This window comes from Drosophila subobscura, chromosome A (assembly GCF_008121235.1).
Source record: "Drosophila subobscura isolate 14011-0131.10 chromosome A, UCBerk_Dsub_1.0, whole genome shotgun sequence".
NCBI classification, from domain to species: Eukaryota; Metazoa; Arthropoda; class Insecta; order Diptera; family Drosophilidae; genus Drosophila; species Drosophila subobscura.
The window spans coordinates 14,558,491-14,584,063 of NC_048530.1; the positions used below are offsets into that span (position 1 = coordinate 14,558,491).

A 25,573-nucleotide genomic window follows, 5' to 3' on the forward strand; every position below is an offset into this window, starting at 1 on the left:
GCTTATAAATTGCCAAACGACAAGAGGCTCTGACATTTAACATCCGGTTCGAAAATTGTCCAACGCATACACCAGCAGTGGTTTCCCTGCTGTACTTCCCCCTCCTCACGCTCTCTTTCTCTCTGACTCTTGCTCTGCCTCTGTCTCCGCATTTCGCTGAGAGAGTGAGTGGTGGAAGGAGGTGATGTCCTCGGCCAGCAATTAAACGCTTATCGAAAAGTTGGCCCAAAAAAAGGGCGAACAGGAAAAGCAAGAGACAGAGTGAAGAGTGCAAGAGAGATAGAAAGAGCGAGAGAGAGAGAGAGAGAGAGAGCAGACAATGAGCTTCCTTGCATATAATTGAGGTTATGGCCCCCCGAAAACTTTTCGCAGAAGCAAAAACATTTTCGTTTTTGGCTCGTAAAAAGTTTCTCCTTCACAAAAATAAGTTTTGAAATGTGTCCACCTCTCACCTGGTGGCCCCGTTGTTGCCCCCAACCATCCCTCTCCCCCACCGTGTTGCATATGCGGCAAATAACTGCAGACAAAAGCTAAAGAAATTAATTAGGGTCCCTCTCTATCTCTCACTCTCTCCCTCTCTCTCTCTCTCTCTCTCTCTGGCACTAGCAGTGCCACCATCGTCATTATCGTTATATCATTATCACGGGACGGACACCCCACCCCGTAGACACCGTAGACACCGTAGATACTGTAGATATCGTCAACCTGCATCAAAACTAGCAGACGGCTGTCACCCGTAAACAAGGACGACAGAGAATAAAGAGCGAGAGATTGGATAATGGAGAATGTAGAATGTAGAGTTGGGGGAGTGGGGAAATTTAGCTGTTGGCATGGAAATTAATTGCCACAAATTGAGTAATGATGTTGAATGTGTCAAGGAATGCCAAAGTGCAGGAATGCCCAACCAGAAGCTACCCCAGATAGCTGAAGTATTTTAATAAGAAAAGAAAAGGATCATGGATAATCATAAACGGAAAAAAAAGCAAAAACAAATTGATACTTTCCGACCGCGACAGGGCTCGAACCTGCAATCTTTGGATGGCCACATGGTGTCGGCTGAAAGTATGCGTGAATGGCATACTTAATGGGCTGAAAGAAAGGAAATAATAAGAAGTTGTGGTAACACTGTCAGAGATTTCGCAGTGTCTGCTGTGGGAATGCGGATGCTAAAGAGGAAGTGGAAGTTTGTAGAAAAACAAAGCTGGGCACTAATTAAGCAACGCTCTAATGAACAGACAGAAACAGACAGAGGGACAGTCGGAAGAGACGGACATAGACAGAGAGAGAGAGAGAGAGAGGGAGAGGGAGAGGGAGAGGATAAACAGAATGTGAGACTGACGGATGGACAGCCAGCCCAGCCCAGAGAGAATGGACAAAGGTGCAGGCCGTTCCACTGCTTCCTGGATGCCGCCGCCTCATTTGGCAGACACAACAATAGACACGTTCCATACGCAGCGCAGCAAATGAAAAGCTTGAACAAAAAATATAAAAAAAACACGGGAAAAGAGCGCAAAGAATGCAGGGAATATGCTCGGGAAAAAAAATGAAATGTCAAGGAAATGTGCAAAATGACTTGGAAGCAGCTCGCTCGCTCTTCTCTTCTCTTTCTTCTTCTTTTTCTTCGTTGTTGTTGTTGTTGTTGTTTTTTGTAGTGGGTTTTCAGTCATTAGCGGGAGTGAGAGGAAGAGAAGAATGAAGGTACTGCAGAGGGGCGTATGTGGAACATGGGAACGGGTGGTCATTGTGTTAAAAGTATGTGAATATTTCCGGTACGATGTTCCCCGTGCTTTGAGTAGAGCAGCGACACGAGCAGCAACGCGAGCAGCCACGATAACGAGCCCCAAGCTCGGCGACGTCACCGTTTCGGCTGCAGCGTATTGCTTGCTTTCAGAAAGAGAGAGATCGCACGAGTTTTTGGCGATAATTCACGCATGGCTAATCTATTTTTACACCTGAGCGCGGCAGAAGACGACTCTAATTCGATTTGCCCTTTAGCTACTAGGAAGGGATCAGGCCCATTAGCTCAGCTGGTTAGAGCGTCGTGCTAATAACGCGAAGGCCGCGGGTTCGATCCCCCCATGGGCCAACTGAATTTTATTTTATTTTTAGTTTTTTTCTAGTTTTTTTCACACTTTATGTTTATCTTTTTTCACACTTGTGCATGTTCAGAGCATTACAGCACAGCCTTTTATGCAGAATTAGCAGAAATATCTTATGTTTCCTGAAAGATTTTGAAGATTCCGAAAACCGAATACCCAAAACCTCTACTTTAGGATACGAATACTAAAAATTCGAACGCAAAGCAAATAAATCGCAAGAACCACGAACTAAAGTTAAGTTGATCTCCATCGCGCGTCATGCAGCAGCGCTTTTGATTCCTTTGGTCATCGTTTCTGCCTTGGAACTAATTTTGTAACATATTAATGGGATACGTAGCCTGCTGCTATTTTGGGATTTCTTTGGAAATTGAATTGACATTTCATTCATGAAAAAAGGACCGGACATCATCCCCCTCCCTCCCACGGTTCCAACATCCGCAACATCCACAACATCCGCATCATCATCATCATCAGGATGATTGGCTTTGCTCTCTCTTTTTTTGTGGTGGGGGGTGGGGTATGGCCACTCCATCCAATTCATTTCGATTCAATTCGATTCGATTCCATGCCATTTCATTCACCATTCAATTCCCTTCGAGTTCCCTTCGAACTCGATTCATGGCAACCAATTTGCAGGCGCCGTCAGTCCCGCCAGAAGCCAGAAAACAACATGAACATATTTTTCTTGGGTCATAGTTCACTCATACCCAACCCATCCCCCTCAACCCAATGCCTCGAAGGCGACAGGTCACTGTGTGGGTTGTAAATGTTTTCATTTTCCCTCCATGCGGAGAGATGGCTGAAGCGAAGCCTCTCATCTCCCTCTTTTTTGGCAAACATTCAAAATGAAAAGTCGATGGCAAAAAAAAAAACTACTAAAGTGCTCGGCCGGCCTTCTGCAGAGGAGGAATCAAAGGACCCGCCACGATAATGTGCATCAAATGAGCTGTGCGCACATTTAGGCAGGCGTCGCCTTGGCTATTGAACTTTATTAGCCTTGTACTCCTCGTACTCGTACTCGGCCTCGTCCTTCCAATCTTTCGATCTCTCAATCCCTCCCTGCCTCCTGCCGCCTGCCTGCTGCCTCTTTCCTTCTGCCTGTCTGATTCTGGTTCTGGTCTGGTTGTGCTGCTCCCATCCATGCCCATCCCTACCCATCCGTTCCTGGGCAGAACCCTAAACGTTTGAGCAGACTCCTAAGAGTGGGGAGCAGAGGAGAGGCGACCATGGCAGGCAGTTTATCAAAAAGCTTAGCTGAAACACGCTCGGACATTTGTCCTAGACAAAAATCTCATACGTTTCGACTGGACGGGCAAATGCTCTCCCGAAGAAAACCAACATCCTCCGCTGCTAAGCCACACTGGAAGATAAGGAGACGGGGCATAGCCTCATTAGCAAGTCAAAGGGGGGCATAAATCAATTGCCAAATTGAATATGCCCCTTTTTCCAGGACCTTTAACCAAAGGGGCAAAGAACACAACAAAAAAAATGCAAAAATATAAAGACAGAGACGCGACACACACTCGTAACAAATCATGGGCCAGTCCGCCGGTCCGCTGGTCTGCTGGACCGTCGTGCATGTTTCATGTCCACTTAGACAAGAAGACGACGGCATAGCGACAAAAGTCGCCACAGGACTAAGTCCAGTACCAGTTTTAGGGTTCCGCCCACGCCAAAGAGTGTGTCTGCGTGTGTGTGGGTTTGCCACTGGCTGTGCCACTGACTGTGGCACTGAATTACGCTTAAATTATGGTAATTTATTTTACCCCAAAGAGCGATCTAACAGAGGGCCATGACGACACACTGGCCAACGGCACAACGGCACAACGGCAACGACATGGCCGACAGGGTCTGCCTGATGTCTGATGGCCCGATGGCCGATGCCGGTCTCTTGGCTCATGGCTCATGGCTCATGGCCAGTGGCTACCACTATCCTGCTCCCATTCTGCCACCATTTTCATTGTTGTTATCGTCCAGTGGCCAGTAGTTTTTTGCTGGCCCAACTTTTGTCTTTAGAAAAGCAACAAAATGGCAAAATCAACCAAACTCAATTTCCTTTAATATTTAATGTGGAACCCCAAGCCCATTTTGTAGACCTAATTACATCAGAGTTGTTGTTTGTGCATCAAAGGGGCACGGCAAAAGGCAGAACTTTACGAGAATTGATTAAAGAGTTTTAGTTTAGTCGCTCTCCCGGCAAAGCGTCGCTTAGCTTCTGTTTTATTTCTTATTTTCTAATTATTTCTGAAAAGTTTTCGTTTATAATTTGTTATGCCACGAAAAGCATCGTGCCAGCATCGCTAAGCTGTTGTTGCAACACTTCTGCCCCCATCCACCATGCCCCTGCCCTATCCGCCATTCGTGCGCCGTTTTTCTTTTATGGGTATGAAGTGGCAACTCGACTGGACGTCGCCGCCTGCCATTGACGCCTCGTCAGCTTCTTGATTTATGTGGCGTTGGCCAGCGTTGGCTTCCCACTTCGTGCCGCACAGCACTTCATGCCACACAGCTCCAGTTGCAATCCTCCTAATCCTCAGTCCTCCACCGATAAATGAGCGTGAAATATATATGAAAGAAAAACTGCAGCTAAATCCTTGCGGGCATTGGGGATTCCCCTTCTCTCGTCGCTCGCCTCTCGCTCTCCACCAACGCCGGGGGCAATTAAAGCACAAAAATGCATTCGCATGCCACCGTGGGCCACCGCCACGACCATGCCCCACCGAAACAAATACACTGCGGCGGTAGCAGAAGCCGGCGGGCCACGGCAATCGTCTGTTGCCTGACGCTGACTGCAGTGTGAGTAGGAGGTGTCCATGGGAGTCCTGGAGCAGAGCAGAGTCCTGGATGGATTAACATGTTGGCCGCACGGGGCTCATTAAGTGCGTCGCCGTCGTCGTCGTTGTCGTCGTTGCGTCATCGTCGTCCGCGTCCGCGTCCGCTTCCTCTTCCTCGTGTTTTGGAGTCGACTCTAACGAATGACTGAGTGTGCCCCAGTGGCTGGTGGCTGATGCCTGATGCCTGATGGCTGGTGGGGTGTGTAGAAGTGGGCTGTGGGCTGTGGGCTGTGGACTGTGTGTGGCAGCTGTGTAGGTGGATGGTTGCCAGTGGGACCTGCGGGGACGTGGGTTATGTGTGCTTAGAGCTCACATCAAATAACAAATTAACGAGCGACGACGCCACAGAAGCAGGAGCAGGAGCCGCAATAATTTTTACTTGTTTCCTTTTTGATTTTCCATTTGTTTCCGTTTTTCCTTTCCATCACCCGAAACCCCCGCCCGCCCCCTCCACTAGAGCTTAGAAGGCAAATATTTGCACTCGCTGAATGCTGAATGAATGACTGAATGAATGACTGAATGAATGAATGAGTGAATGATTTGTGGGGTGGGGAATACACTCGTAACTCAAACCGACTAATGATGAGTGCAGCGTGCGGTTCCGAGAATTTCCTTTGGGGCATGGGCCCGGGCACATGTGCCCCCAAAACGATGATTACGTTCGACGATAAAACAGGCGGTTGTGGCATGGGGCTCTAGAGGGGGTTTTGGTGTGGCAACAGTCGTTGGTATTTCAGGTATTTACAGTATTTTCTGAGAAGCAATTAGAGGCTATAATCGATGTACATATGGAATACATATTCATATGCATACATACATATGTATGTACATATGTATATGCATTTATGTATGTACATATTTTTGGTATGTATTTTGTAGTATTTCTAGTACATTGGTGGAACCCCCCCTTGTACAATTCATCACAATGTACATTAAATATGCCATTAGGTAGATTTTCCTTTCAGCATTCCTTTTGTTAGCTGGGGACGCTGGCTGCACCCACATTGCGTGGTCGATGCTCGATACTTATTCCATTTGATAATTAGATTTGTGCGAGTCGTATTGCCTGTCTGGCATAACATTACAAATACGGCAGATGCGATCCACCCGTCCATTCTGGAACCTCCCTCTTGAACGACAAACTCAATGCGGCATCCAAATCGACAGGTTATATTCCATAGTCGGTCCTCTGCCAGCAATCGTTTTACATGGAGCATGACAAAGTCATGCACCACCGCCCACACGGACACCCGCACATGCACCCTGCTTGCTGCACCTTCACACACTCAACCGTCAGTCGTGCAACACTCACAGAAATCAGCAACCAGCAAGCACCACGTTTCGCCCTTGTCTTCGTCCCAGATGCTACTGGCTTCATTCTTCGTCCTGCTGCTGCTTACGACTCATTTGCGTTTGGCGCCCGTAAAGCAATTATGACCCAATTGGTTTGGCTTTGGTTTGCATTTCCCTTCAATCCACACTCGCCATACAGTCGCTCCCATCTGCCTGCCACCACCCAACACCCAACTCCCAACGCCCAACTCCAGCGCTGTCCTTGTCGTAGGTTTAACCTGATTTGTGCCCTCCCCCAACTGTCATGGCACACAACTGAGTCAGGCACTGAGGGAAATCGCTGAATGAATAATAATTTTCATATATTTTAAGTTCACTTTTAGTATCTTTCATATCTGTGCATTTGTTTTCACATTTTTAGAATATTTTTGGTAAACTTTTACTTACATTTCACGGAGGGATTCAGCGATCTTCCACATATTTTCTGTCTTCTTCCCTACCATTAATTTCTCACAGTGTAATATTGCACACACACTCTCACATTCGTGTCCCGTGTGTCCGCTGTGTGTGTCCGTCTGTGCATAACTGGCCCATGGACATGGAGGTGCTCTCAGATAACAGGAAAGTAGAAGCAGGAGAAAAGGATATGTGTACAAACCCACCTCTTTATGTGGGATGGAAGGAAAGGGTGCTGTGTGGTAGAGTTGGGGTGGGAGGAGGAGAACGATTGTGAGGATGACTGGCAGAAGGCTGAATGCGGGCGTCGCTCCTTGCTCATCTCTCTCTCTCTCTCTCTCGCACTGCTTTCTCTTTGTGTGTGTTTGTGCGGATGATGCAATGAAATTATCACTTTCAATTGCAATTGCCACACACTCACCGATTCATGAGAGGAAGAGGAGCAGGAGGGGCCGGATGGGCAGCAGGAAGGGGGAATAGTGTGATGGCTGGCAGTGGCAGTGGCAGCAGGACAGTCTAGAGATTGAAGAGGCATTCGGGGCATGGCAGGTGTTAAGTGCACGTAGCTGCAGGTCTTGCCTGCCGCTTTTATGTCTGCACGTGTGGCATACCACCTTCCCCCTCCCGCTCTCTCTTTCTCTCTCTATCCCCACTGAACTGCTGCTAAGAATCGGTGATGGAAAAGCACAGGACTCCGCCTGCCTCTTCAAATTGGACGACAACTCGTCGTCGTCGTCGTTGTCGTCGTCGTCGACGTCTCTGTTTAATTTTTAGCATCATGTCTCTCGCTGTGTGCGCCATTTGCATTGCATACTTTTGTGCAACGTTCATTTAATTGCAACGCTGTGGATGCTGCAAGGAAGGAGATGGAGACAGACGGAGGCGGAGACGCAGACGGGGACTGGCTGCATGTCCTTTTGTATGACAGAACCAAACTGTGGGACTGCCTGCTGCTGCTGTTGACTGAAAGATACAGATACAGATACATATATTCGTATGAGTTGATGCTCTTTTTGAGCATCCCCACTGCCGTTCCCACTCTCTGCTGCTTCTTCATATTTGTTTTGTTTCCATCTTCCATCTTTCTGTTTGCTTTTTGTGCAAATTAAATTCCAGGCTTTGCTCTTTTGCTCTGCTTTCGTTTTTTTTTCTTCTGCTGCCTGGCTGGCTGCTTGCTCTTCTCTAGATTTCCATTTAACCCAAAGTTCTTAATCAGGCAACAGGCGCCCGAAACCCCCGAAAAGTGTCACTGGCAGCAGCAGCAGCAGCACTGGGAATGGGATCCCTGCCAGGTTTTGACCTATTAATGAATGTGTGCAAATGGGGCATGCCACGAGAGTGATTTCTCTGTTGTACCGTTCCCAGTGGAGGATGAAGCAAGGATCCACGAGAAAGTCCACCCCAAAGGACTACCAGCCACACTTGTGCAGTCTCCTTGCAGGGCCCTGCAGGGTAGAAGTTGCATTTTGCGAGTGTGTGCTGGCTGGCTGGCTGGCTGGCTGGATTGTGTCTGTCTCGAATGTTGATTGACAGATGGCACTCCTGGCAGCAGTCTCCTTTGCGCTGCACAGTATCAGAACATCAGAGAATTGGTCAGAGAAATCGAAGATTGTCTTTGGAAATAGTAAGGGAATATCTGCATCAATATCTCTTCCCTTCCTAATTATGTTCCGATTTAAATGCCAGAGTTTTTGCCCAGGTTTTCCCTGATTTTGCACCAACTAATTTCCATTTCAATTGTTTTGACTTTTGCATCTCACTTTCTCCTTTCTGCTTCATACTTTTCCCTTTTGTGCTCCCATTTTCTCCTTCTCCTCTCTATCTCTCTCTGTCGCTCTTTTTGGGTGGCAGCCTAGTTTTCAATTTCTGTTTTCCAGCCTTTGTTATTGTTTCGCGTTTCGTGTTCCGTTGTTTTCCACATTTCATTGTGCTGTTGCACGCTGCACGCTGCTTGCTGCACTTTCTGCTGCGCTTTGGGGTTTTATTTTTCTCTTGTTTTTAATGAGCTGCAGGACCTCTCCTTTGGCCTGGCCTTGTGCCTATTTCTGAAAGGAGAGGCGAAAGGGACGCCAGCGACAGATAGGCAGAGGGACAAACTCGCAAAGAAAGCAAGCGAGAGGGAGAGCGCAGAGTCGCAGTTTTTTCTGCGGCTTTGGCGGCTGCTCATTAGCGGGTCACACAGAGCGGGTCCGTTCCCTTTGGGCTGCCTCTCTCTTCTCAGTTCTTATCCCTTTCCCACTCTTCGTTTTCGTCTATGCATTTCCCCCACACAAAAACCCTGCCGAGAGCAGCAGCTTTCCCCTTAGTCATCTATTGGCAATGGGAGGGAAATCTTTTCTTGCCTCTTGTGTGCTGACAAAAGCGAAAAGTGTCGAACAGGAAAGAAACTCTCCTCCGTATGGACTTCTCCACTTTGCTTTCTCCATCTGCTTTCTCTCTTTCTCTTTCTGTGTTTATCTTCTTTTCGGTATATCTTTCTGGTTTCCTGTGTGTTCTGCTGTCTTGTCGCTGATAGCGCAAAACTGTCAGATGATTATCGGACGGGGTGGAACGCCTTTTGTCAACTTTATAAACGAGCTCATTCTCAAAGACGTTCCAGCACGAAGGACGAAGGACGAAGGACGCACACGCTCATAAACACAATCGCAAACACAGCACACACACAAATGCACTGTGGAAAACTCTGATGGGAAAATGACAGAAACTCGTGATGAATAGAAGGGATCTTACCACTCAGAAGTTCACCGCAAAGAGATGTTTGAATTTCCCATAAGCAAATGGATACAGCAAGCATCCATGGCCATTAATGTCTTGGCTTGGATTCGTGCTTCATTCCGAGGATATTCATTGTGATTTTTGTGATTTTGTGCCACTGTTCAGGGCTGCACATGACTTTAACCCTTGCGCCTGGGTCATGTCTCTGTCCTGCTGTCCCTCTGTCCCTGTGCTGTGCCCTGTTGTCCATCTCCCCCACGACCATCTCCAGTGTTCTACGTCCTGTGTGCACTTTGGACCGTTTTTGTTTGACTTGCTGGTGGCGCTTGTTTCTTAGCTGCCTCCAAGTGCCTGCCACGTACCCGTCCCACTGCCAGTCCCAGTGCCAGTGCCAGTCCCTGCCCTGTGGCACGTCCCCCCAGGCCTACCCACGCTGCTGCTGCTGCCCCCTGGGGTATTGCCAGTGCTGTTAATTGGCTGCCACAATTTGACTTTTTGTCGCCTATCGGGCAAACAAAATCAGTTCCATGTCGGTGTGGGTGGTGGCAGCAACATCATCATTTCCGCCCACCCCTCGCTGCTTGCTGCTTTCTGCTGCTTCGACTTTCCTTTTGGCTGCCTTTCGCTTTATGGCGTGCGTGACTATCGAGCTGTGTCGCAGTTTTGCATAGAAAATTGAAAATTTTCACTTGATGTTTGTCTAGCCACAGAGTGGCAAAAGCGAAGGCGAAGGAGGAGGCGGAGGAACCCACCCAAGACCTATCCACACCCACCAAAAAATGGGTGCTACAAAGCAGGACAGAAAAGCTTTGCTTGTGGCTCATCAGCCACGCGGCTTAAAAGACAAACAAACTTAGAATATGATTTTCTTTTACCTTTGGCTTGCTGAATTTCCAGTAGATTTTTTAACAACTTTTCCAACAGCAACGGACAGACACTCTGCATAAGCGAGAAGCTGCCAGCCACAAGGGTTTTGGCGTTTTATGATTTGACTTTTCTGCTTTTGTGCTTTTGCAACTGCCAATTTCCTGTCTGTGTCTGTGTTTTAGGGAATGGCTCGAGGGTGTGTGCGGGGGGTGCAAAAGCATTATAAACTTATCATAAAATAAAGTTAGCAGCCATTCAAACCGCAAATTTGCAGCACACGATGCGGTTATTAAATCACCAGGTGGTGATGGCTGAAAAATGCACAGGAAAAGCACAAGGAAATCCATCCGCACACACACGGAAAATGCACAGGCAGCTGCCCAAAATGGCGGCTGCTGCTGTTGCTGCTGCCACAAGCCGGTAAAATGTTTTACAGAAAAGCAAACGTAACATACACGCTGCAGAAAATTCAATTTGAGAAGTCAATTCCCAAAGTGAAAGTCGAATTCGAGCAGGGGAATACCCTAATTTTGGGAAGAGAACAGAGTTTTTAGCAGACTTGCAACCATATTTTTGTCTGAGAATAATCAGCAGTCGAGACTTTCTACATCTTTGGATCCTTATGGTATTCCTTTGATAGTATTTCTTAAAGATCAGTCTATTTCCTTTCATTTTTCCAGACTTTATGGTATGGCAAGGCCTCTTAGTTGCCTAGATTCTGAGAGATCGCGAAAGTCTCATGAGATCTATGGAATTTAATATAACTTTTTACTTGGCAGACTATTGGCAATTGCTAGGGAATTGGGAATATATTTCACTCTCTGTCTATCTACGCGATGTAGTATTTATGTGTTATGCATCCTTTGTGTTTGGTATACCCTGAGAGGTTGCAAGAAGAGGAGAAGGAGCAATCGAGTGGGTTGGGCTGGGATGGGAAGAAAGAGAGAAGAAAAGGTAAGCAGGAAAGCAGCAGCGTTGACAGTTATCCTCAAACTTAATTAATTTTTGTGGGCTGGCCTTAACACACCATCTAATACATGCACACACACAACACACACACACACACACACACACACACACACAATGAATGCATACTTATGTATGTATCCTTTATTATATCCTTTTGTCGCTTTGGCTCTCGTTTCTCTGTTTAGTTTCTCGCTTTTGTCACATTTTGGCGCTTGATTAAATTTTGAGCCAAAACGCAGCCACAGATGGGGCTGAAACCGAAACACCAAGGGGGTGTGGCAGGGTGTGTGTGTGTGTGGAGGGCATGCCAGCAAAGTGTGTGGCACGACACGTAGCATTAAATATTTCCGATTTCAATTTTGGGTTTCAATTAAATTCTCGAAAAGCGGCGGTAATAAATTAAATCAAGCTCTGAGATTATCGGCGGGAGTGAAGGGAAATTCCATTGATAATTATAAGAGGGCGGTGGCCTGTGGACGTAGAGAGTGGGAGTGACATTTTCCGACGCTTTAATTGAGGCGCTTTTGCCATGAGTTTTCCCTTTGTGGCATTTGTGTGATTTATGTCGACATTCGACCGTGCGTTCAGCTCAGTTCAACTTTATAAGCACTTTATTAGTAAATAAAATGCCATAAAATATAAGCAACATGCAGCATGCAGCAAGGATTCGAAGAGGAGGAGTCGAGAGTCCAGAGTCCAGAGTCCAGCCCATTGTCCATTGTCCCATGGTGCACTCAAGTGTTCTTCCTGCTGCTGTTGTTGTCCCCTTTCCCTTTGCCCTTTTCCTTTCGTGTGACATTATGCAAATCGCAATGCCTGCATCCTGCCAGCCTTCTGCCAGCAGCCAGCAGTACAAAAGATTCAACAGCCAAAGCATCTGGTGGAATGCCGATGCACAACAGAAACAGCAACAGCAACATCAATGGGAGAGGGATAGGGCAAGGGCGAGGGCAGGGCGCACAGCAACGAAGCTGGACGACTGGATGGCAACAACTTAAGTGGATTACAGGCAAAGGCAACTTGTTAGCCAACGGATCGAATGAGGGAGAAGCAGCATCAAGATCCTAGGGTTCAAGGGGTTCCATCAATAAACATGCAACCCGAGAAGAACCTCCTGACAGGAAGAGAGCGAGCGAGAGAAACCTCTCGTTCGGTTGTCTCTCGTTTTAGCTTATGACACTCACAAGGATCTCGCTTTGATGGGGTGCAAGATGTGGCAGGCGGATCAGGGTGGCAATCAGCAATTAGCCAACGAGCGGGGATTGGGCGGGGTTGGATCCACTGCATCGTTAGCGGACTTCGGGACAGTCAGTCATATAATTTATATAAAAAAAACGAGAAAAACTCTCGCTCCAACTGCAATTTAAAACTTTTGCATTTCACACAAATTGTTTTCTCCACACCCCCACCCATACACCTCACACCCATACACTCTGTGCTTTTCCCTCTCTCCCTCTCTCTCGCTATGGAAATTCCTGGCTTGTTGCCTTGGAAATAATAACTTCCGCCTCTGTGGCGTTGCTTTGCGTTTGGCTGCTGCTTTGACTAAGAAATGAAATGATTACAAAACAAGGTCCAGCTTCTCCCACACTGCCACTGCCACCCTGCAAGGCACATTTAAGCGAAAGGATGGACAAAAAAGGACTCAGACTGAAGGAAACTTTATTACCAAGGAAACTTTAGCTGGACTTCCGAACTGGCAAAAAGATGAGAGCACAGCAGAGGCATAAACAGGAGCAAGGAGCAGGAGGTGGCGGGGAACAGCGTGAAATGCAGGGAACAGGAGCTGCCTGAATTAATGGGACGGCGCGTACAAGTACCCCCTCCGGCTGATAGTTATCCTTATGTACTGCTAATAAGTACAACAAATAACAAGTGCAACAAACAAGAGGAACAAAAACAGAAGCGACATAAATAAGTAACATTCCATTCCGCCATGGAGCCAGCACTACCACCGCCGTTACGAGAAACCACTCGAGGGTTAAGCGAGCGAGAGAGCGCCACCCAGGCACCGAGGCACCCAGGCACCCAGGCACCCACTTGCCACTTGCTAGTTTTTCCCGTACCGCACCCAAGCCCCCCAGCTCGATGGAGCTAAGAGGCGGGACACAGCACGGAAAGTTCAACTGGAAACAAGAAAATAATACAAAATAAAGTAAGCCAAAGCCACAAAGGCGTGGCAGTGGAGGGGCAATGCTCGAGAGCGAAGAGAGATCCAGTGATTGAATCGGAAGAGAGTGAATGACTGAATGGCCTAATGAATAGTTTTGAGTGCACCAAAAGAATGATCTTCCAACTCGTGGATTTAGCTTCTGGCACTCTACTCTGTTGGGCATTTACATTTACGTTTCCCCTCCGAATTTTGCGCTCATTTTGTGGCACACTTTTGGATCAAGCTTCAGTCGATGCTCTTAGTAAGGTGTATGATTGGTGGTGGAGGAATAGCAGTTTGTCCCGAGGCGTTCGTTTCACCAGTTTCCATTCAATGGGCCAAGACGTTAAATGAAACGAGTGCTCGATTGCCGCAGCAGCTGCTTGCTCAGTTGATGGCCAACCATTAGATTATCTTCGCTTTTGCTCCTTTCTCCGCTCTCTCTGCTTTCTCTTCTTTCATGCATTTTTCATGGCACTCCTGCTGCTGCTGCTGCCGCTCTTCTGCTCAACTAAATTAACGAAATCAATCATCAACCCATCAGAGTGAGAGATGACTGCCTGCCCGTCTGTCTGTCCGGACAGGTGCCATGTCCTTGCCATGGCTCCTTCAAGACAGAGCGAGCACGCTTTGGGCCAAAGGCAAACCCATGCATCATTCGGTGGCATGCCGCCTAAGCCCCACCATCGATATGATTTTACGTTAATTGAATGCGTAAATGCGGTGCGGCGCCCTTTGCCCCATGGTAAAAATCTGCACCCCACCGAAAAGAACGGCAAAGCTTTTGCAGTGTGAATTTTCGGGAGGCTGCTGCTGCCTCTCCCGCCGACTTTTAATTATACGTAGCTGCAGTCCGGAAACTTCCATCGAATGGACGAGGGCACAGAGCAAAACAGGAGCCAAGGGGCCTTTTGTCACATTTTCATCGCACACACACACATGACCCCCACGATCCCCCACGACCATGGCCTGTGCTCTTTATGTGAAGTTTTTAATTAACTGCCTTACAAAAAGATTTTCCTCTACTCTTCAGTCGTTTTTCCTTCCATCCGCTGTTTGCCTGCGGACTAGGGACTCGGGACTGGGGAGTGGGACTGGGACTGGGACTGGGACTCTCCATCTCCCGCATGCCGCAAATTGACATTTTTGTTGGCGAGTCTCGAGCGTACCTTTTAGGTTTTCCCATTTTGGACAGTTTTTTCTCTAACGAGCGAGGAATTTAATAAGCCAGAAATGTTGTCACAAATGTGTGTAGGTATGTGTGTGTGTGGCGGTGTGTGGGTGTTTGCAGGAACCCCGAAATAAATTTTGAAAAATCAGCAAAGCTCTGGCGATGCGACGGGACGCGACACAACGCGCCATTCGCTAATTAAAGTCGATCCTACGGCCACTCCTGCTCCTCCTGTGAGGGGGCGAGCCTGCTTCGTGCAACGAACGGCCCCCACGGCTAATGACAAATGGTTGTCAGTTTGTCAGTTTTGGTGCTGTTGCAACTGCAACGGCAATGGCAATGGCAACGGCAACAGCTGCCGCACAAGCACTGAGCGAAAGAAGAGAGCAGCTCCCTTATTGTAGGATCATTTGAAGGGAAAAGTCAGACTCTTTTTTGGCATTGAAATCTGCTGAAAACTACGCTGAGCTCTTGCAACATTTTTCCAGGTATTTTCCAGTTGATTTTCCTAGGTTTTTCGCAGTGCATAAGAACAGAGAGCAGGAGAAAAGGAAGTTCGCTTTTTTTTGCACCTCTATTTGGGGAATGCCAAAAGGGCAAGCTGCCCTGCCCTGCCGGAGGGACAAGTTTTTCGAAATGAATTGGAAGTAATGAATGAATGAATGAATGAATGGTGGAATAAATGAATGCACGAATGAATGAATTGTTGGAGGAAGAGGCAGGCAGGCAGTCCTGCAGTCCTGCAGCTGCTGCTCGCTCGCTCGCTCATTCCTTCGTTCGCTTGTGCCTGTGCAATTAACTGGAAAAATGCTGTCACAATATTTAAAAGTTTTAATTGTTTGTTCAATTGCAATTGCAATTTCGAAACTGGCGCCAAACTTTTGCACTCTTCTATCGCCTCTGCCCCCTGGCCCCTGCCCACTTCCCGCCTGTCTGTTTGCACTTCCTCTCTCTGTGTCTCTTGACTTTGCGGCTCTTGTCTTTTGCTCTCTCTATCTCTGGCTTTGTGCAGAGGCGGGGGGATAGATGGAAAGTCAGTGGCTCTCGCTCTCTGATTTCTCTCTCTCTCTCTCTGACTCTCTTTCTTTCTGTCTCTCTGTCTTCCGCAGACAGTTGTCACTTGCTTCTTCTCTTTGGCTTCCACACCAGCCCCATTTCTCTTTCCCATTGCTCTGCCTCTGCAAAATAATTTAACATGAATATATCGCATTTCATGGAGTCGTACATCACAGAGCCCGACCCGCGAGAGTCAGGCATCAGCCAGAAGGCAGGCTGCTCTCCCCAGGGAGGGGCACAGTGTGGCAGAGTGGCAGAGTGGCAGCGGCAGCGGCAGCGGCAGGGGAAGGCGTGGTTGGACAGCCGCCGGGCACACTAGTGACTGGCACTAACATAAACCACAATAATATCCCAAAGTCATGAAGGAAGTAACCAAGTGTGAATTTTCGGTTTATGCCTTTTGCGTTCGCTCGTTCGCTCGCTGCTTGCTGCTTGCTTTCGTGTTGGGGCTTGGGTCTGGTCTGCCATTCCGGTTATCCGGGTGTCAGTTACGGGTGGGCTACGATACTCCTGCAAGCGGGCTGGCTGCTTGCGAGGATCTACGACTCGCTGTATGGCAGCGCCAGTGTTTGCACCCTACAGGAGGTACAAGCAAATGGCCATGGCCATTAAAATACTGTTCCGCGAATGCTATCTGAATAAGGGCATACACTTTCCCAAACATGAAATGTACTTCCGCAAGCAGTGCTTGTAGTGGCAGTGCAGCGCAGATCGATGGAGGGGATAAGCAGTGTCAAAGCAAGCAGCCTCCCAGTGCGAATTTCTCATTATTCATGATTTTGTATAACAATTTTAGGCATAAAGTAAATCAAATAATTGTTATAATATGTTATCCATCGTTTAGGCCCGATTGTTTCATGGATGGTGCGAGTGTTGCGTTTCCTCTTGAGCGATCTCCTCTCCCCTTCGATTTGCATGTATGAAGCGCATTCAGTGCATTCGCTGTGGCACGTATTTTTGGTGTTTTTTCGCGCTCGGTTCTTCAGCTCCGAAAAATAAAAATGCCACAACATCGCTCCCCACTCCGCACTGCTCCCCGACCGCGCCCTGTGCACTGCTTGGATGAACACCCCTTTGCAGTTGTTTTATTTGCGCTTCCGTTTCGCGGACAGTTTGCTTTGCTGTGTTTTTACTTCATCTTTCTTACTTCTCTCCCTCTCTGTCTCTCTCTCTCTCTCTCTGTGGGGGCCTTCTACCAGTTTCTTGTTGCTGTTTTTTTTGCTTACAACAGAAAAATGTTGCAACAAAACATTTACGACGTCATCGTTTCACAATTTTCATGCTGTAACCCCCCGCTAGACCCTAAGGATAGACCCCCCGTCACTCCTTCTCTCTCACTTTCTTCATAGCCTTCTCCTCTCTCCACTCCTCCTCTTGCTGCCCTAGAATCCTTGTTGTTGTATTTCTTGCCGCGCTCGTTCTTCATGGGCCCACGCCCCTCCCTTACAAACACAGCACGGGGCATATAAAAAGTTTGAGGGAGAGCTACAAAAAAAAAACCGGGATCCCAAACCTTGTGTCATTTATCATGCATTTCCACTTTTGGCTTCCGCCGACCGACGGCCAACGGCCGGGACGTGGCCACTGCGCACAGACCAATGCACGGACAGAGCGACAGGCGGACAGTTAGACAGATGGGCAGACGGATGGATAGCCGGACAGAGAGAGAGGGACGAGCGGGACCAGTCCAGTTGAGTTGTGGTGGAGCCCAGTCACAACGGGGGCTTAGACAGTGATTTTTCCCTGGAAAGCGGCGGTAAGCTTTTCTTTTCGGACGATCACTGCTTGAAATTGCTTGAAGCCAGCCAGCCATGGGTGTGATTTCTGCTTGCTTTAACTGCTTACCTGCACTGCTTATCCACTGCTTGCTATCATGCTTGTGATTCAACCTGCTTTGCCAACACAAATCTGCGTTTTTCAATGTTTCCCCCCCGCTATTATACCCTTTAGTGGGCAATACGCAACGGAGTATAAAGTCAGGGCCCACACACACGCACACACACAGGCACACACACACGCACACACACATTTCAGTGTCATTTCGTGTCTCGTTTTTCGTGTCCTCTCCCTGGAGGGTGGGAGACAAATGAAGCAAGACACAAATCATAGACTGGAAACGAATTTATGCGTTTTCATTTGCCGTGCAATCGAACGCCTTTCCCTCCCATATCTCCCCCTCTCCATTTCCGGCAAAAGAATGACAAAAATCTTTAAGCGCAATTCAAAATTAATCAAAAGACCCAACAAAAAAAGGCAAACACAAAAATACTCCACCAAATTCTGTTAAATTAATTTCCTTCGGGCTAAGCAACATTTTCTACCCAACCGAACCAAACCAGCCCCCAAGCCCCTGGAAAAGTTGCCAAGTCATTTGCAAAAATTTGAATATGCAAATATTGAGTGGGAGGTGGCGCTGGCAGTCGTAGGGAATAGGGAATAGGAGAGGAAAGGCGAACGGACAGGCACTCGAGTGGATCAGTGGCCTAGGAAATTATGAAAAAGTTCTTGGAAATTGTTTGCCTACTGAAATGCTGAATAAATTCTTTCCCTTTTTTCTGTTTCCTCATTTTTTTTTTTGCAATTGATTAAGGCATTTTGAGGTTCGTGGTGTGGGGAGAATGGATGATGGAGTGGCACCATCAGGTGGCATGACTGGAGGTTTCACAAGATGACAGCCGAGCATTCATTTTCATTGGCTGTTTTTTAACCCTCTTTAATCGATCCGAAAGCAATGAAGATATAAGTGTATAAGTTTGGGATTTAATAATAAAATTGTCGATTTATTTACTTACTTGTAAATAATGCACGCAACGAATACCAATTTCCAATGAGCGAGTAATTGGAAGGAAACCAGGAGAGCTCTTAAACTGGATTCGAATCTGCATCCACGTAAAATACAGCCAATAGAATCTTGTTAGCACTGCACCACATGGGTTTTGGTCCAAAGTCCATCATCACCTCTGCACCCTGTCACTGCGTATTTCTTTAGAGTTTTCCCATACAAAGTTTTCGATGGCTTTGACATTTGCCGCACTTTTGTGGGCGGGCCAACGAATAGGAGCCAAACATATGCGACGCCATTTGGTCGGTCGCTGCCGCTGCTGCTGCTGCTGCTGTCTGACTGCCTTTTCTTGTTTTTGTATCTGTATCTTTTGGTGTGTCTCTGTGACGCATACGAGTATAAACCGCAATGAACTTGAGCAAGCTGTCAATGTGATAAATAAACTTGGCTGCTGCCAAAAGGGTCCCCGCCGTCTGTCTGCACTCTGCACAGAGATACATAGACAGAGACAGAGCCAGAGAGGGAGAGGGATTGCTGCAACATATAAATAATAATACGAGGACATGTCTGCCGTCTCGAAAGGAGTTGGAACGGCAGACATTTATATACTCAAAGCATGGCCATGTACCTATCTCACAATTGACTTTTCTTTCTTTTCGAATTGTTTGCAGAGCAAAACCCACACAAGGCACAACACTCAGTCCACATCAGTCCTATATCTTCAGCTATGGGCGTGGCATCGATGAGCAAGAGGATGATGCTGTGGCTTCCACTCCTCGCCCTGATGGTCCTCAACAGCGTGGACGCATACTCCAGTACGTATACGTGACGTTGCCATCGCGACGATGCAATCGCATTCCCCTCCAATGCGATTGCATCTCGCGGTGCTTTTTATTTTTGTTGTTCCCAGAAGAAAGAGATCTGTCAAATTTAAATATCGAAAATGTACTTCATGAATTCATTCACCCTCTCCCATCATTGAACCATCATTCGATCCAAAGAGCAACAGACCAGAAACCTCTAGAGCCCTAGAGTCTCGCGAACCTCTAGAACCCCTAGAACCTCTCGCTCTCTAGTGAATCTTTTAATTTTATTATCTTTTTTCGTATAATTTCGACTGGATTTCCCCACACACACACACACACACACCAATGAACACCACACAATGAATGACAATGACCCCCCAACGTAATGAAAAACCAAAACCCCAATTGAAATGCACCTCGAATGCACCCTCCGAACCACGAACGAACTTGCTTCGCATACTGTAGAGTATGGACGCGGATGCGGGGACATTGGATGTCTGCCCACTGAGGAGTGCATCATCACCAGCGATTCGTGCAGCTACAACCAGAGGGACGGCAAGGACTGCGGCAGCTATCCGACCTGCAAGCGCCGCACTGGCTCCAGCTCCAGTTCCAGCACGAACCAGGCAGCAGCGCCCTCTGTTAATCCGTCAGGTATTTATTTTATTATTTTGCCCCAGGGCACAACCCCTCGGCCCCATGACCCCAAGACCCGTCCCCTGCCTGCCCTGTCCCTGTTTATCATTTCGCTTTTGTGCGGCGGGAAAATATCGCAGATTGGAGTGGGGCAAAAAAGGAAATGAAAAAAACTTGAAAATTTCGTTTTGTGTATTTTTATTTTACACACACAAACACACACACACACATACGTGAGAGCTTTTGCCAAACGATCAATCACTCAATCAATCAATCAATCATACGCTCGCTCGCTCGCTCATTCATCGCCTCATTTCACAGCCAGTGCGCGTCTTGTGGCAGCATGCAACAATCATATCATGCAACAGGCATAACTAACCCTTAAACCCATATGCTCCCTCTATCTCTGTCTCCATTTCTGCCCCCTTCCCACACACAATCATGTGCCTCCTTCTGCCTCCTAATGCCTACTAATGCCGCATCACAAAAGGATCAAGTCTGAACACTGGACCCGAGAACAACATCTTTGCACCCGCCTCATCGAATCCCACGCTAAACACATACACGGGCCAGAGCCACCATGGGAATGGGAATGGCAACGGCAACGGCGGTGGCGGTGGCAACAATCACCATCAGCATCACCAGCAACAGATGCAGATGCAAATGCAGCACAATGGCGGTCACGGCGGTAACGGCGGTAATGGCGGTAATGGCGGCGGACAGAATGCAGAGGGGGCTGCCGGCGCCTCATCCACGGGCGTTGTGGATCCGCACTATGTTTTTGGGGCCCAGCACCACATGCCAGTCATACCCAATATGCCCATATTTCCCTACAATTCGCCAACGTCAGCGCCCTCGTTTCAACAGTTTCCCCAACCCAATCATCCAGGTAGCGTCCTCAATCCCGGATATCCCATGCACGGCCTGCAGCCTGTGAACCCGTACAATCCACCCTTCGTATTCGGCCAGATACCGTTCTATGGCGGCAGTCCCTCTGGAACGGGCGGCCCGCCCAATGGCGGCAACGGCGGTGGCAACGTCGGCATTGGCGCCGGCGTCGGGCTGCCCAGCTCCACGCTGGGCATCCTGGGCGGCGGCGGCGGCGGCCTTGCCCCCTACGGCAGCAACTATCAGGGCTACCAGAGCCAGCACTCGAACGCGAACATGTTCAACAAGCCGCCGCCACAGTACCAGAATCAGAATCAGCAGAATCCCTACAATCGCCAGACCCAGGCGCATCCATCAGCAGCGGCGGGCTCCAAGTCGGGCCTGGCTCCGGCCACCCTCGGGGCGGCACTGCTTGTGGGACTGCTGCTCGCCGCTGTCACACGAACGTAATATGTAATCCCAACGGCAGATGAAGACGAAGCGGAAGCGACAGCGGCAAAATGTGGCAGCAGTGACGACGACGACCACGAAGATGACGACGACGATGACGATCATCCCCGAAATGCTGAATCTTAAAAGAATAAACAAACATTTTGCAACGCTTTCTTTTCGTTCAAGTATCCATTTTGTTTCTTCTTTCGTTTCTCTCGTATTTCTCACCACCCCCGCCCCACCATTTATGGTTTTTCTTTTGAGTTTTCTCTCCTTCAATTTGGTAAGCTTAAGACATCAGACAGCAGCGAGTGGCAGTGGCAACGCTTGGAGATGTTGCATTTAAGACAACACCTTAACAACGATTCAGTTGTAATCGTAGAAGGGGCAAGTAACAGGCAGCAGGCAGCAGGCATCCTCATGTTGAGTGCCTGTTTTTGTGTGTGTACCGCACCACGTATACGTAATTTCAATTTAATATTGTGCAGAACCGAACGAAGAGCCAGCTAAAGGGAGAGAGAGAGAGAGAAGGAGTAACAGTGGGAGAGGGTGGTTCACTGGACACACGAGTTCATTTCTCTGTGTGTGTTTGTGTGTGTTTCGAGCAGCAGTCAACCGCCAGATCCTCCGGGAGAGGCTGCTGCTGCTAGCTGCTCTTTTTTGCAGCTCAATTAAATTGGAATTTAATTTCGAGCTTAGACAGAAAGGAGGCGCCCGCCTGGCCTCTCTCTAACACACACACACACACACAGACACACAGAGGCATACAGGCAGCCACATGGATGCCAGGCAGGAGGCAAGAGTTGCCAGCAGGGCTGGACTTTGATGCTGCTGATGTTGATGTTAATTTCATTTTTGTTGATGTTACGAATTTGTGGTCAGACTATGGACTCGCCATAGCGATGGGGAGAGCGAGAGCCCGCAATTTGTGTGCTGGATTTTTAGCCGGGCCACCGCTGCAGTCATAGATACATAGATACTTAGTGGTATGCACAGATACGCAAAAACAAATACATATAGTGTTGTAGATACCAAATACATACGCATGTCAATCAAAATGCATAACGAGCTACATGATAACAGAAAAGAAGATAAAATAAAAGGAGAACGAACGAGAAGTGGGAAGTGGGAAATGGAAGGTGCACCAAGTGCCCCCCGAATAGAAGCTATTTTTTTTTTTGTCATACGAAATACAAACGATTCGAATACGAAACCAACAACTAATTACTGAAGCAGTTTAAATGGCATTTTAAAAGTGAAAAAGAATAAGAAATTAGAGCTCTAAGGTGTATTCGAATTCGAAACTTAACTTAAACGTAAACGTAAATGTAAACCTCTAATCAAAACCAAAAACTGTCACTAAAATGCATTTACATTTATATTTGCTAGCCAACTGCCAGAGAAAATATACAAAAACACACACACTGACACACACACCACAAAGCCAAAAATACATAAAATTGAGGCAGGGATTAAGGATACAAAAGCGCCACACACACACACACAATCTTAGTATATGTACTAAGCGTAGTACTAGGGGAACATCGATAAAGTTTGTCGATGCTTTGATAACAATGATTTCTGCAGCTGTTAATTCTGCATTTTGTGTATTGAAAGGAGTCAGCGAAGAGCATATTTACTCCGTCCGTTTATCCGTTTTGTGCACACCCATACACACACACACACACACACACAGAGACACACAGACAAAAATACACGCAAAACTTCATTTCTCATTCAATGCAGTACGAAACTGTACCGCAGAAGAACCAAAGCAAAGAAAAGCAAAACCCAAACCAAACCAAACCAAAAACCAAACAGAACCATTCAAAACAGTATTAACACAGTGGCTGGCATTTTATTGAGCGGGAGAGAGAGGTGTACACCTGAGGCATGGAATACAGATACTAATCCCCCCAAAGAACACAGAAAACAAACCAAAAAGGGAAAACAGACAGAGACAAACATGAAGTATTCGCAAGTATTTACTACTAATACCAATTAAAATTACAATTAACACTTAAACTTAAACTTAAACTACAACTAAAATTACAGACAATAGACACACAGACAACAGACACACACACACACACAGACACAGAGCTGACGGGTTGTATATAGCAGGACACACACACAAACAAACAGATACTCTACTCTGCAAAAAGTATCTTTAAGTATGTCAAAGATATATATTTAATATATATGTATAATGATTTAAATGGAAAGGCAAGGCAGCAGAAGACTTAATTAGAATGTAAGTGAGCGACGTGAACGATAGACGATAACGTTGACAGACAAACTCAAAGTTGTGTAGATTTTAATCGATTAACACATCGATAACAAATACCTATAATCAAAATCCAAAACAAAATGGAAATGTGCGACTAAGAGCAAAATTAATATCTAAGAAAAACCAAAAAAAAAAAAACGAAGCTAAGCTAAGTCCCATCAGCCCCGTCCCCGTCCCCGTCCTCCCAGCCCCAGCCCTCCTCTAATGCTTTATCTGTTTAATCCAACCCGTAATCCTTCTTAATCATTTCTTAATCCACTTTTGTGTTCTCTTTTGTGTTTTTTTTTTGTTTATTTTCAATTTCATTTCGCTTTGCGCTTTGTTTTGTGGCTAACCCTCGTACTGGATAAATACACACTGCTTGAACTGCTTGCTTACGCTACCACACGCTGCCCTCTGCCAGAAGTGAGCGGCAGTACCCACAACTCGTATGCCCCGAATTCACCAAGTGCCCCGCTGCCGGATGCGGATGCGGGCGGTGGCGCTGGCTACGGTGGCGGCGGCGGCGGCGGCTCCAACGGAAATGGTGGCGGTGGATATGGTGGTGGCTTCTCGGCTGGCGGCCATAGTCTCTATCCCAGTCTCCCCCAGTCTGGCGGCAATGGTGGTGGTGGTGGTGGTGCTGCACCCTACAATCCCTATGGCGGCTACAACCCACAGCAGCCCCCGCAGGGCGGCGGCGGCGGCTACAATCCCTACAACGGCGGCAATGGCGGATATCAGCCAGCACCTGGCGGCTATCAGCCAGCACCCGGTGGCTATCAGCCGAGGCCCGGCTACACACCGCCGGCACCTGGCTACGAGAACAATGGTGATGGCGGACAAAAGCCCAAGGACAAGCAGGGCGGCGGCTTCTTCTCCAACTTCTTCTCGAATCCGGCGGTGAGTCAAGCGGTTTCCGGTATCATTGCAGGCCAGATCGCCAAGCAGTTGCAGGGCGGAGGCGCTGGCGGTGGCGGTGCAGGCGGCGGTGCTGCCAACTCGAACGGTGGCTACCAGCCCAGCGGTGGCTATGGCGGTGGCAGCGCTTCTGGCGGCTCGTCTGGAGGCGGCGGCAGCAACATCCTGGGCGGCCTGCTCGGCTCCGTGTTGTCCGGCGGCGGTGCCAATGCAGGCGGTGGCTCTTCGGGCGGTGCCAGCAGCTTCCTGGGCAGCCTCCTCAATGGTGGCGGCAATGCCAATCGCGCCAGCTCCAGCGGCGGCGGCGGCGGAGGTGGCCTAGGCGACATCTTCAGCTCGAAGAACTTTGGCGGTCTCTTCAGTGAGAATCCCTCCTCCCGTGGGGGATCTGCCAGCGACTCATCCTCCTCCGGCGGACCCAAGAGCTATCCCACCCAGGCCCCGGGCAACTACTACGGATAGATCGAGGATCGATGGATGGATCTGCTCTGTGGAAATTCCTTTCTTGTGTATCTACTCGTGTATTTCTGTTTCTTTTTGGATGGCATCTAATCAAACGGATAACTTTTCAACGAAATTAACTGAACAATATTGCAAAACATACACAAGCATAAGCGTAACATATACATATACAAATACATAACTGTAACGATGATTATACAAATACATATACATATACATATATATATACAAGAATATACCCCCAATACTTGAGCATCAGCAGCAGAACGAATAACGATTCGAATAACGTAGACAACCCCTCGTATCCCCCCGTACTTTGCGCAAAAGAAAGCCTAAGCCCCCCCAATCTCCCCAATCTACCCACTCGGAGTTCATTTGTAAATACTTAGAGACAAACTGAAATTGAAATTGAGAATGATAATACATATACGTAAGAATTGAAAGCCAAAACTGAAGAGAGTCTTTTATTCGATTATCATTTGTGGATGGCTGGATGCAACGAAGGATGGGTAAGGATATGAACCAAGGGTAAGTATTTCGGAATCCACAATTTGGGATTCCATTGGTTTTTTTTTTAATTAAAATATAAATAAACATGCGAGTGAAATTGCAGATGAATTTCAAGCTACAATTAAAATCGGAGAAAGTACTGAAAATGATGAAAATGAAACTAAATTATTAAACCTGATTGAACAACTTGCACGAAAATGGTTGATCACGATTGAACAGGCTTGAAAAACATGAGCACCTTGAATGAAATTAGTT

General features: G+C 47.6%; 1 protein-coding gene and 1 non-coding gene across 3 annotated transcripts in view; both read left to right on the plus strand.

The window, feature by feature from the left end:
• LOC117892027 (loricrin) overlaps positions 1-24,982 on the plus strand; it is an 84,275-nt gene extending 59,293 nt beyond the window's left edge. Inside the window, exons 3-5 of one of the 2 annotated variants that reach the window (XM_034798067.1) lie at positions 19,066-19,209; positions 19,666-19,854; positions 20,726-21,341. In XM_034798067.1, coding sequence (XP_034653958.1) covers positions 19,122-19,209; positions 19,666-19,854; positions 20,726-21,174 — 726 coding nt within the window. In that variant the 5' untranslated portion in view covers positions 19,066-19,121 and the 3' untranslated portion in view covers positions 21,175-21,341. Of the gene's footprint in view, positions 1-19,065; positions 19,210-19,665; positions 19,855-20,725; positions 21,342-23,849 lie in introns of those variants that run through there. The other variant, XM_034797975.1, reaches the window with a different exon arrangement.
• Trnai-aau lies at positions 2,013-2,086 on the plus strand. Its single transcript has one exon. It is a non-coding gene; the product is annotated as a tRNA-Ile (tRNA).
• Positions 24,983-25,573: the final 591 nt, after the last annotated feature.